This window comes from Rhinatrema bivittatum, chromosome 1 (assembly GCF_901001135.1).
Source record: "Rhinatrema bivittatum chromosome 1, aRhiBiv1.1, whole genome shotgun sequence".
Classification (NCBI taxonomy): domain Eukaryota; kingdom Metazoa; phylum Chordata; class Amphibia; order Gymnophiona; family Rhinatrematidae; genus Rhinatrema; species Rhinatrema bivittatum.
This window is the reverse complement of record NC_042615.1, coordinates 161,658,132-161,671,887: the sequence shown is the minus strand read 5'-3', so window position 1 is coordinate 161,671,887 and position 13,756 is coordinate 161,658,132. Positions and strand designations below refer to the sequence as shown.

The window sequence follows — 13,756 nt, the reverse complement described above, 5'->3', positions numbered from 1 at the left end:
ACCAGCAAGCAGGCATTCAGCTACAAGATCGTGTGAAAGCACACTCAGTTAGGGCTGTGGCAACCTCAGTGGCACACCTTCATTCGGTGCCACTTATTGATATATGTAAGGCTGCGACCTGGAGCTCTCTCCATATCTTCGCAGCCCATTATTGCTCGGATAAGGCTGGCCGGCAAGATTCCTTCTTTGGCCAGTCTATCCTACGAAACGTATTCTCAGCTTAACTACCCGACATCCTACCAGCGACTCCGTTCAGGGTTTTCAGGATGCCCGCCTACCTAAATCCACCCCTGTTGTTGTGCCTGTTGAACATCTTTGGGTGCATTGCTTGGGCATCCTCAGCTCGCTACTCACCCATATGTGAGGACTACCATCCTGCTTGTCCTGTGAGAAAGCAGAGTTGCTTACCTGTAACAGGTGTTCTCACAGGACAGCAGGATGTTAGTTCTCACGAAACCCGCCCGCCACCCCGTGGAGTTGGGTTCGCTTGCAATTTGTTATTTTATTTTTCGCATGTATTTCTTGCTATACACGAGATTGAAGGGGGACCCCTGCTGGATGCAGGGTTAGTGCCCAGTAGGTGCCAGTCAAAGTTCTAGAAACTTTGACAAAACTGTTCCGTGATTGGGCTCCATCCTGATGATGTCACCCATATGTGAGGATTAACATCCTGCTGTCCTGTGAGAACACCTGTTACAGGTAAGGAACTCTGCTTTATCTGAAAGGTCCATTCTATTTAGTAATGAGCCAAAAGATTTAATTTGTTCCCATGCAGTCTTTAAGGATGATGCCTTTTCTTTTTTAATATGCCCCTTCCCATTTTCTTGCTAGCTGAGAGCTAGAGGGGAAGTCTTCTTTGAAACTGAATTCCCCTGTGCCCCTTTTCCATTATCCAGGGAGTCACCTCAGCAATGGTGGTTGCCTTCCATCACTTCTGGGAAACAAGTATATCATCTTGACAATGTGCCAGATCACTACTAGTCCTGTCAGACATGAGACTTACAACCAAATCTGCTTTACAACACCACAGCCAAGTCACAGTAGTGGCTCAGTATCTCTTAGTATGGTCCTGCCAAAATAACTGTTAGAGTTTATTAGACAAATATAGTAATAGTTTGTATTTTATGTTTTAGCATCAAGATCCATGACCTGACAGAGCTTAAAGACATGTATGCTATTATAAACCTGGATGATGAAACTAAAGGTATTAAACTCTCAGTAATGACCTTTGTTTTTCAGACCATTTTTTATAAACATAATTTGAGTAGCATAGTAAATGATGGCAGATAAAGATTAAAATGGTCCGTCCAGTCTGCCCAGCATTGTGTTTAGGGTTGTAATTGCAGTGCTGTGCAATGAACCAAAAATTTAAAAATAAGGCTCTTGCTGTTAAAAATGGTTTAAGAAAGAAACTCGAACAGATGCGACAAAGAAATAATAAGGATTTGAAACAGAAAGATCTTTTGCAGGTTAAGTGTAGAATTCCCTGGAGTGTGTTTGGTTTGCTGCTGATAGTGAAGGTTCCTTGAGTTGGAGGCTTTTTATGAGCCCCCAGTTCAGGGCCTCATTTTCAACAAAGTGAGAGGGATGATGATTAAAGGGAGCAGAAAAACCTTCAGTGCCAGACCATCACCCAATGTTATTCATGGATCCTTTATTCTCCATTTCAAGGAAAGATGTGTTGAAAATAGTCCTAGTTGTATCTGGAAGAAAATAGAGGAAGGTCTTGAAGTGAAACAAGAAAATGATAGAAAACAGTAAATTCTATCAAGTGCAGTATTACTGGAGATCAACAAATTAGTATATATTAACCGAGTTTAACCTGTAAATGACTAGGAAATTATTTAAAATGAGAAAACACTTTTTGTTTGTGTTCTGGAGCCATTTTGCAGATTCCTTTATCTAAGAGCATAAAAGACAGGTTAGATTTCTGAAACCAATAGGGAATAAAGTGGTGAATGATGGGGAAAAAAGGAATTTCTCTTTTCTTTACTGGCCCACTCTTCCTCATAAAATAAAATGCAAAGTTAGGTTGAGGAGCAACAAAAATGGGACAAATTACTATTTTGAGTATTGTTTAATGACCTGCAAAACCACCTGCTTCCATTAGTTCAGTGGTACACATTTGGCCAGTGGCGTAAGACATCTGAAATTCCTTGAGAAGTTTGTCTTTGAAAATTGGCTTGTAGGATAAAGTACCCATGAGCCTGCAAGCTCCTTACAGTCTCTGGAAATTACCCTCCTTATGTTGAAGTTTAGTATAGCACAGTGGTTCTCAACCTTTTTCCCATCGTCACACACCGGACAGGCCACGCTCACATGTGTGACACACTGCTCATTACAATTCACGGCGGAAATAAAAAGTAAAGGTCCGGTAATTATTTTTATTGTTTAAAATGACACAAGGAAAAGATACATATTCTGTCTGAACAGAAATTGCATAAATAGTAAACATCCCACACCAAAACAGTACCAATTTCCAGCACTTAAACAGTAACCATCTTACCTAAGAAAAGGCAACACTGAAATATTACACCAGGCCTTAAGACACCAATACATCTCCTATTAGGAAAACGGACCAAGTCAGGCTGCTATAGAGCCCTACACAGAAACTACACGCCAGCAGAAAACCTCACCTGAGTCACATGTACTGACCCTCACCTAACAAAGAATAAAGAGACCAAAACACATAACTAGAAGCATGCAGAAAAAACTGAATTGGAAACTGCAATAAGCCAGAGTCTCTGTATGCAGTGAATAAAGGAAAAAAGAAACATCACCCATCCTTATAAAACAAATCAAGAAATATAAAATCAGTAGCAGTAAAACCATACTAATAAAAAGAACAGATTATTTCGAAACAGCTTATGAGTGGAATATCCAATAATTAAAAACTCATATAAAAAATTTCTAAATACCAATAAAATATTTCAAAATAGCAGACACAAAGACCCAGTAATGAAAAATAAGGATACAAAAATGTTTTTGCTCTGCATACCTGGAAATGTTTGATATCCAGGTGTCCTGAGATTGTTTTGAATTAGCAGGAGGAGGGGTCGTTTGCTTGGAACTTTCTCCTCTCTCTGTCACATACCAGCGCTCTCTCTCACACTGGCTCTCAATTACACACCTATACACATATGCTCTCAGTCACTCACATATACACATGCTTTTTCTCTCACTTATATAGGCTCTTAATTACACATTTACACATATGCTGTCTATCTTTTCACACTTACACACACAGACTTTCAATCACACATACATGCTGTCTTTTTCTCTCACATACAGACTCTCATTCAATGCTTACAAACATGCTCGCTCTCATTTACACACAGGCTCTCAATCACATACTCACGTGCTCCCTCACCTAAACCAGCTCTCAATCACACACAGACACATATGCTCTCTCCCTTACTTATACACACAGGCTCTTAATCATACATACACATGATCTCGCTCACTCACAAAGGATCTCAATCATACACACAAACTCTTTCACACAAACAGGTTTTCAATCACAAACTTACACATACAGGTTCCCAATCATAAACTTACATTTCCTAGCGTGTAGCCAGATGGACTCAGAACGAATGGGTATAGTATGCTCGTGCTAGCAGTTGGAGACGGATCTGACGTCAGCACGGGTATATATACCCCCACAGGAAGCGTAGCAACTCAGTAATTTCCGTCTCCAAAGCAGTTTGGAGAGCCTGCACGCTCGTTGAGCGTGTTTTCCAATACTACTTTCTATTTTTCTACTTTCTTTATTCTACTTACTAAACTTTCTCCAGGAACATCAAGCCCGCACTCCTGCGGTGATACCCTAAGGTCCCTCCCCCAGTTGAGTTTCTCGGGGTGATTTCCGTGATCCCTCGGAGGTCTAGGCCTCGGTCCGGTGGCCGAATCGCGGCAGGGATCTAGCCCCCGAATGTGAAAGGCTCGGGTCGGGCTGAGAGGCGCCTCGGTCCCGGCGTGGACTTAGCCCCGAGCGAGACGAGTTCGGCGGCTCAGAGGCAGCGGGTGAAAATCCTCAAGCGCGGCGGTGAAGGTACTTACCCTCTCCCCCCGCAGCCGGAGACCGCCCGGGTTACAGCCGGGAAGCGCCGAGGATCAGATAAGGCGTACATCTCTTACTTTTTGGTCTCCGAGGGACGAGGATCGGCGGCATGGCCTGTAGGCGGCACGCCGTGGAGGGCGCCATTTTGTTGGCCTTGTTCAGGTATTGAGCGCCCATGATAGGCGCCTGTCTATGACTAAGCGCATATTGTATATCATTGTGCGTATATTGCTGACCGCATATTAATGTGCGCATATTGGATAGCATTGAGCGTATATTGCTGACCGCATATTAATGAGCGCATATCGGATATCATTGAGCGTATATTGCTGCCGCATATTATTGAGCGCCTGTTGTATTTAGCGTATATTGCTGCCGCATTTTTGTTAAGCGCCTGTTGTATTAAGCGCATATTGCTGCCGCATATTGCTACGCGCCTGTTGTATTAAGCGCATATTGCTGCCGCATATTGTTAAGCGCCTGTTATATTACGCGCATATTGCTGCCGCATACTATTGAGCGCTTGTTCTCTTAAGCGCCATTTTGCTGCCGCATACTATTGAGTGCCTGTTCTATTAAGCGCAGATTGCTGCCGCATATTGTTGTGCGCATATTGTATTTTCAAGCCGCGATGGAACAGAACGCCTCAGCGTCTTCAGCGGCGGTGCCTCCTGATTCCGGCATTAAAGCCCTCGGCCTCTGCTCAGCATGCCAGCTTAGAGCCACGCACAGTGAAGAGCCAGAATCTTCGTGTCCCATACACAAGAGGGCAGCGTTGGAAGCTACCCTGGCGAGGCTCCTGTCCTTGAAAGCCATCATCCCAGTACCTGCCTGGGAAATGAATTCTGGACACTATTCCATTTATTTCATGGTACCCAAGAAAGAGGGCACTTTCCGGCCCGTATTGGACCTCATTTCAGTCAATTGATACTTAAGGGTCCCGAGGTTTCGCATGGAAACTCTGCGCTCAGTCAAGACCGCAGTACAGCCAGGAGAATTCCTCATGGCCTTAGACTTGTCAGAAGCCTACCTGCATATCCCGATCCATCCGGATCATCAACGCTACCTACGCTTCAAGGTTCTGGGACGCCACTTCCAATTCCGGGCTCTACCCTTCGGGTTAGCCACGGCACCGCAGATCTTCACCAAGGTGGTCGTAGTGGTAGCAGCGGCACTCAGACGGGAAGGAATCCTTGTCCATCCCTACCTAGACGATTGGCTGATCAGGGCCAAATCACGAGAGGAGAGCCATCGGGCAACTGACAGAGTGATCGCTCTTCTGGAAAGCCTGGGATGGGTAGTCAGCCTCAACAAGAGTTGCCTACAGCCTTCCCAATCACTGGAATACCTGGGAGTACAGTTCGACACCCAGGCAGACAGAGTCAGTCTCACTACCAAGCGAAGGTTAAAACTTCAGACGCGTCTCCGGTACTTGATGGGAGCCAGTCGGCCCATAGCTTGGGATTATCTGCAGGTTCTCGGCCTTATGGCCTCCACCCTGGAAGTGGTACCTTGGGCAAGGGCCCATATGAGACCTCTACAGCGCTCCCTGCTCTCTCGCTGGAGCCCCCGCTTTCGGAACTATTCCGCACACCTACCTCTGCCAGCCAGGGTATGGACCCAGTTACAGTGGTGGTTGCAGTCCAACCACACGAGCAGGGGGTCGAAGATGTCCTCCCCCACGTGGACTCTGCTCACCACAGATGCCAGCCTGAGCGGCTGGGGAGCACACTGCGGAGAACTGAGGAACAGAGCAGTCAGAGTGATGTCCGACAACGCCACCACGGTGGCATACATCAACCATCGGGGCGGAACCAGAAGCCGACAGGTATCTCTAGAGATAACCCCGCTAATGGCTTGGGCAGAGGCGAATCTTCAGGACATCTCCGCCGTCCACATTGCCGGGAAGGACAACACCACGGCAGACTTCCTCAGCAGAGAAAGCCTAAATCCGGGAGAGTGGCAGCTGTCACCCACAGCCTTCCAGATGATTGTGGATCACTGGGGGATTCTGGACATGGACTTACTAGCGGACAAGTCCAATGCTCAAGTACCCAGATACTTCAGCTGCAAGCGAGATCCGTTCTCACACGGAATCGATGCCCTGGTTCAGCCATGGCCTCCAGGGACTCTGCTATACGCCTTTCCTCCGTGGCCTCTGCTGGGCGCCATCATCCACAAGATTCAGAAACACCGGGGCCTAGTTCTTCTAGTGGCACCAGGCTGGCCAAGAAGACCCTGGTACGCGGACATGAGAAGACTATTGGCAGGGGAGCCCCTTCTCCTGCCTCCTCTCCGGGACCTTCTACGTCAAGGTCCCATCCTCCACGAGGATCCGGCTCAATTCTCTCTTACGGTCTGGCCATTGAGAGGGCTAGACTGAAGAGAAGAGGTTACTTAGAGCCCGTGATAGATACACTCCTCCGAGCTCGCAAGTTTTCCACATCCCTCACCTATGTAAGGATCTGGAGAGTATTTGAAGCATGGTGCGACACTCATGGCACCAACCCACATGCGATCACAATTCCAATTGTTTTAGATTTCCTGCAGGATGGGCTTCAGAAGGGTCTCTCCCTCAGCTCCGTCAAGGTTCAGGTGGCTGCGCTGTCTTGCTACGGTCCCAGGAGGGACGGCAAGACCAGTGCCAAGCACCCAGATGTTTCTCGCTTCCTGAAAGGAGTCAAGCATATTCGTCCGCCACTGAAGTGGCCAGTGCCCCTATGGAACCTCAACCTTGTTTTGGATTTCCTCGCAGGATCCACCTTCAGACCCCTTCGGGGCTTGTCTCTCCGTTCTCTAACTTTGAAGATGGTGTTCTTGCTGGCGGTGTGTTCCGCACGCCACATCTCAGAGCTACAAGCGCTGTCCTGCCGTGATCCCTTTCTCAGAATCAATCCGGAGGCTATCCATCTTCGCACGGTTCCCTCCTTTCTACCTAATGTGGTCTCACAATTTCACCTTAACCAAACCATATCCTTGCCTACCACGGCGGGTTTGAAGAAATCTGAAGAAGGGCGTTTACTACGCCATCTCGACATAGGCAGATTGCTGCCCAGATATCTGGAAATGACACACGAAGTACGAAAGACGGACCATCTGTTCGTCCTGCACAGCGGAAAGGAACAAGGTGAAGCGGCCTCTCGGCCCACCATCGCCCGCTGGATTAAAGAAGTTATCCGAGCAGCTTACGTAGAGGCCGGGAAGTCTCCGCCTCTACAGGTCAAGGCTCATTCTACCAGAGCGCAAGCGGCATCTTGGGCAGAATCCAGGATGCTGTCGCCTGCAGAAATATGTAAAGCGGCGACATGGTCCTCCCTTCATACCTTCTCCAGGTTCTACCGTCTGGATGTCCAGGCCAGGGAGGACACAGCATTTGCGAGGGCAGTCCTACATGGTCCTCAGGCAGCCTCCCGCCCAGGCTGGGAGTAAAGCTTTTGTACATCCCATTCGTTCTGAGTCCATCTGGCTACACGCTAGGAAATGTTGAGATTACTTACCTGATAATCTCCTTTTCCTTAGTGTAGACAGATGGACTCAGCATCCTGCCCAGCTCCCAGTATACATGGGTTTCACCGATTCAAGGTAAGCCATGTCATTTCTTTACATAAGAGTGTCCCCTTTGCCAGGTGTCGACGCCTTCCGGTTGGGAATGCTGGCGGTCTCCAGCTACTATCAATCGGTCAGGGGAATCCTGTTTCACTATTTCACTGAGCGTCAGTACACACACATCCATAACAGCTTTTACAAGGAAGATTACTGAATTGCTATGCTTCCTGTGGGGGTATATATACCCGTGCTGACGTCAGATCAGTCTCCAACTGCTAGCACGAGCATACTATACCCATTCGTTCTGAGTCCATCTGTCTACACTAAGGAAAAGGAGATTATCAGGTAAGTAATCTCAACATTCTGCTCTCTCTCACAGGCAGGCTCTCAATCACAGACATACTCTCTTTCACATATACAGGCTCACTCACACACATACACACATGCTTGCTTGCTCATTCACTCTCCCTCCCCCCCCCCCCCCCCCCCCCCGGAACTAGCGGCAGCAGCAGCCTCCTCCCAACCCTAACCTCCTTCATTTTCAGCCCTCGCGGAGGAGGAGTCCCATCGGCTGCGGGGGTTGACGTTCTTCTTCCTTTTTCTCCGAGCCGCGCTGCTCATTCCTCCGGCCGCATCTCTCTTCTGTTCTTCAGGCCAACGCAGACACACTAGCATGGTCTCTTCTTCCCGCGCACGCACCCGCTGCTCACTGACTCCAGCTGTCCTGCCGTGTTCTGCCCGGGCTGACAGCATTTTAAGCCCGGGCGGAGGAGGACCGGGGAGCAGCTGGGTCAGCGGGGGACCGGGAAGTGTGGCGACACACCTGCGTGTTCTTGGCGACATACTGGTGTGTCGCGACACACCGGTTGAGAACCACTGGTATAGCATATCCTTGGTCACTATCATTTAAATAAGCTAATTAAAAAAGAACCCTATCTTATGGTGATTTGTTTAAGAGGGGCCTTGAGTAACTCTTCTGTTGTGTCTTATTGCAGCATTAGAATTTGGATTTAAATTGTGCCTTTCATTCGAACAGATTCTTGACACTTTCCAGTTTAATGCTTGAAACAGACATGCATATACTATTTCAGGTATCTGGACTGCATGAAAACTTCAAAACGGGTAAAGAAATCAGAAATACTTTAGTTCAAATTATTAGGTATAAAAGGAAGCAAAATCTCTTACTCAGGATCCCACAGTGAGTCATAAGAACAAAAGAAATTGCCATGCTGGGTTAGACCAAGGGTCCATCAAGCCCAGCATCCTGTTTCCAACAGAGGCCAAACCAGGCCACAAGAACCTGGCAAATAGCCAAACACTAAGACGATCCCATCTACTGATGCCAGTAATAGCAGAGGCCATTCCCTGTGCATACCAGGATCAGTCCAAACTGCTGGGTTGTGCCTCCCTTCCAGCAGATGGAGTCAGAGAAAAGCTGAAAAAGCACCCCCTAGATAACCTGGTGTGCCACCTGCGATCCCTCAGTATTTCTCTGACTCCAGCAAATGCAAGAGAGCATTACCTGCGGTTGTGATCTTTGTCTAAATTCCTGTTTGGGATGTTTCTTCTGACAGGTTTGATTAATGGGGAAATCCATTGACTAGATCAACCTTGGAAAATAATAAATAAATAATAAAATAATAGCTAAGTGGATAATTTACAAACTCTCTTCAAGTTTGTCAGAAGGGCAGCTAGCTACAGGCAGGCAAGGCAGGGCATTACCCTAAAGCCATTTACCCGGAGACTTATACCCTGACTCGGTGAGCTGCGGGGGAGGATTTACCGGTGGGCCGGTCACTCTCCCCCTTAATTACTAACCCAGAGAAGTAAAATTCCTCTGGTGGGTGCTTAGATTGGTTGCTCAGGGACGTTTGTTCCCCTGTTTTGGGGGCTGATATATATATAAAAAAAAAGACAGTTCAAGTTGTTTGATTTTAAATGCGCACCTGTTTCTATCAGCCTGCTGCGATCTCTCGGGCCTCCGAAGGGGGTGGAGTGTTTCACCCAGCTGCTTCGCACGCTTTTTTCATGCCGCGTGGGGCCGCTTGTGGAGCTTGTGGGGAGCCGGGGATGCAGCTCTCCTGCGAAGGCCTCTGCTCCCGATGTCTCCCCGGGGGCGAGGGGCCTTCGCAGTGGCTGATTTCGGGACGGGGGTCAGCTTTGCCGCAACCGTGTGGATCTCGGAACAAGAAGTTGGCTCGGAGGCAGAGGCCTAGCCTGTTCCCGATCGGCGCGTGAGCGGTGGCCATCTTGCCTCCATTGGGCATTAAGTCCACAGCGACCGCGCGATTTGCAACCAGATTTGGCTCCTCCCCCGAATTTGCCTCCGGGGGTCCCTTAAAGAGGCAGCACCCGTTTTCATCACAGTTTGTTTTACTTCTACATAAGGCTTATGTAGAAGCTGAGGCTGACTGGGAAGCCCAGTCTCCTATCCACGCTAAGCTTTTTAAGGCTTCTGTGGACCAGGGGAGGTCTGGCCACCCCGCTCTGTTCCGGAGGATGGGCTACCCGCTTCCTTTCAACCTGCGCATCCGGTAACTCAGGACCCCTCCACACCAGATGTGAGTGATGATGTAGACGGTGCCGCTCTGGTGGAGGGGGATAATCCGCAGCTGCTCCGTTTGTTCCGCAAGGAGGAACTGGACCCGTTGATTTCACATGTGCTTCAGGAACTGGAGATTCCAGTTCCACAAGCTGTGACAGATTCTTCTCCTGGGGATTCGGTCTTATTGGGGTTTCAGGCCCCGCCTCAAACTTTTCCTTTCCATCCGAAACTTTTCCAGCTTGTGTCCTGGGAATGGGATACGCCTGAAGCCTCCTTGCGGGTTAGCAGAGCCATGGAAAAACTTTATCTGCTCCCTAATGAGTCTCTGGATCTTCTTAAAATTCCTAAAGTGAACTCTGCCGTCACGGCCATAGCCAAACATACAACCATTCCTGTGATGGGAGGAACAGCGCTCAAGGAGCTTCAGGATAGAAAGCTGGAAGTTTTGCTTAAGCGGATTTTTTTGGTATCTGCTTTGGGAGTGCGGGCCGCCGTCTGTAGCAGCCTTATGCAGAGGGCTACGCTCCGCTGGATTCAGCAGATTCTCGTGGCCCAGGATGTTCCTCCGGGGAGGCTGAGCAGACGAACCACATGGAATCAGCGGTTGCTTATACGGCAGATGCGTTGTATGATCTTCTCTGTATCTCTGCACGTACTATGTCTTTGAAGGTTTCCACATGGTGGCTGCTGTGGCTCCGTAACTGGTCGGCAGATGCCTCTTCTAAGTCTCAACTGGGTTCCTTTCCTTTCAAGGGCAAGCTTTTCTTTGGAGACGAGCTCAAGCAGCTTATTAGAGCCTTGGGAGACAACAAGGTTTACAAGCTCCGGGAAGACAAACCCAGATCAGTTCGCTCATCCGGCACTTTTCGGGGCCATTTTAGAGGTCAGCGCTGTTTCCTCTCCGGAAGGGGTTCTTCTTATGCCCCCCAGCAGACGTCAACAAGGTCACAAGTATGGGCGCATTCCTTTCGTGGCAGGCGGCCTCAGCGCACCGGAGCCTCTCATGCCTTAGCCCCCAACAAAGCTCCCCAATGAGGGGGCACCGGCCCATTCCTCAGTCCCGGAGATCGGGGGCAGCTCTCCCGGTTTTACGAGGAATGGGTCAAGATTACCTCAGACCAGTTGGTTCTAGATATTATAAATCACGGTTACGCTTTGGATTTTTCTCGGCCCCTTTGCGATCTGTTCCTAGTGTCTCCCCGCGGGTCTCAGATGAAGCAACAAGTAGTTCTTCAAACGCTGTCTTGGTTGAAGCCTCTGGGAGCGATTATCTCGGTTCCCTCAGCCGAACGTTGGACCGGTCGTTACTCCATTTACTTCGTGGTTCCCAAAAAGGAGGGCTCGTTCCGGCCAACCTTGGATTTGAAGAAGGTCAACATGGCATTGCGAGTCCCTCGGTTTCGCATGGAGACTTTGCGATCCGTCATTGCGGCCGTCCACAAGGGCGAATTTTTGGCTTCTTTGGATCTGACAGAAGCTTACCTCCACATAGGAATCCAAGAACACCATCAGAGGTTCTTATGGTTCATGGTCATGGGACAGCATTACCAATTTCGCGCCCTACCCTTCGGGCTGGCGACGACTCCATGAGTCTTCACCATGGTGATGGTGGTGGTGGCAGTGTGCCTTTGGCGGGAAGGGATATTGGTTCATCCCTACCTGGACGACTGGCTCATATGAGCGAAATCGGAAGAGCTTTGCAAAGTAGCGGTACAGTCGGTTTTGCATCGACTACATTCCCTAGGCTGGGTCGTCAATTATGCCAAGAGCCAGCTGGTTCCGTCCCAGGTGTTGGAATTTCTAGGAGCACGTTTCGACACTTGTGTGGGCAAGGTTTCCCTGCCTCTGGTGAGGATGGAGAAGTTAATGTCTCAGGTTCGGTGCCTGTTGGCCCTTCCCTCACCTGAGGCTTGGGAGTATTTGCAGGTTCTTGGTTCTTTGGCATCTACCCTGGAGTTGGTTCCTTGGGCTTTTGCTCATATGAGACCTTTGCAAAGGGCGCTGCTTTCCCGTTGGGACCCCAAGTCGGAAGAGTTCTATTTGCCCTTACCGTTGCTGGAACCGGCTAAGACCAGCCTGGATTGGTGGTTGATCCCGGATTACTTGCTTCGAGGCGTGGACCTGGAAAATCCTCAATGGATAATCGTGACGACGGATGCCAGCCTGACCGGTTGGGGGGCGGTCTGTCAGTCACGATCAGCGCAGGGCCTTTGGTCACTTCCGCAGACCAAGTGGTCCATAAATCGCTTGGAAACCAGGGCAGTTCGCTTAGCGCTGCGCCAATTTCTTCCGCTTGTCCGCCACCGGGTGGTACAGATCCTATCCGACAATGCGACCACCGTGGCTTACATAAACCGGCAAGGGGGTATGAAGAGTCGACCAGTAGCCTCCGAAGCGGACATGTTGATGGCCTGGGCACAACGCAATCTGACCTGTATAGCGGCATCTCACATAGCTGGAGTGGACAACATTCAGGCGGACTTTCTCAGCCGACAGGCTAGATCCCGAAGAACGGGAACTGTCCGAGGAGGTGATGCAGCTCGTGAAGAGTCTGTGGGGGATCCCCCGGCTAGACTTAATGGCGACTCGATTGGATGCAGATCGCTTCTGTCTAGCGGCTTAGCTTATGAGAGGAGACAGTTAAGGAAGAAGGGCTACCCGGAGGCAGTTATTACCACTCTTCTCTGCTCTCGAAAAACTTCTATATCTCTCATCTACATTCGGGTGTGGAAGGCGTTTGATTCTTGGTGCCGTAGGTTGAGTGTGTCCCCGCGGCAGGCTGCTATTGTTCACATTCTTGCCTTCTTGCAGGACGGCTTAAAGAAAGGTTTGGCTTACAGCTCACTACGGGTGCAGGTAGCGGCCTTGGGCTGTTTTTGAGGTAAGGTTGATGGTACTTCCGTTGCTGCTCACCCGGATGTGGCAAGATTCTTGAAGCGTGCCAGACACTTAAAGCCGTCTGTGCGTGCGATCTGTCCGTCCTGGAGTTTAAATTTGGTTCTCCGTGGCCTTTGTGGTTCTCCTTTTGAGCCTTTGAAGCGGGCTATGCTGAAGGATTTAACACTTAAGATGGTGTTTCTCATGGCTATCTGTTCGGCTAGACTGGTTTCGGAGCTTCAAGCATTGTCCTGTAGAGAGCCATTCCTGCGCATCTCTGACTCTGGAGTTTCACTTCGGACAGTGCCTTCCTTCCTGCCGAAGGTAATATTGGCCTTTCATGTCACCAGTCAGTTGAGTTACCGGCATTCTCAGATGAGGATAGGAATTCTCCCCAGGCTCAGGATCTGAGGAGATTGGATGTCCGCAGAGTCCTCTTGCGGTACTTGGAGGTAACTAATCTTTTTCGATTGTCGGATCATCTTTTTGTCTTGTGGAGCGTTCCTGAGAAAGGGACTAAGGCTTCTAAGACTACTATTGCCCGCTGGTTGAAAGACGCTATTGCTTCGACTTACATATGTCATGGGCGACCAGTACTGGATGGTCTTAAGGTCTTTCTCTTAGGTCACAAGCAGCATCCTAGGCAGAAAGCCAATGTGTGTTGCCCCAAGAGATTTGCCGGGCAGCCACTTGGAAATCTTTGCACACGTTTGCTAAGCATTACCGTT

At 49.2% G+C, this 13,756-nt stretch overlaps 1 protein-coding gene across 3 annotated transcripts in view; it reads left to right on the top strand.

Annotated features, from left to right (window-relative positions):
* Positions 1 to 13,756, top strand: part of WDR19 (WD repeat domain 19) — a 410,737-nt gene that overhangs the window by 107,727 nt on the left and 289,254 nt on the right. For all 3 annotated transcript variants that reach the window (XM_029589326.1, XM_029589343.1, XM_029589335.1), the window contains exon 10: positions 1,134 to 1,204. In XM_029589326.1, coding sequence (XP_029445186.1) covers positions 1,134 to 1,204 — 71 coding nt within the window. The remainder of the gene's footprint in view (positions 1 to 1,133; positions 1,205 to 13,756) is intronic.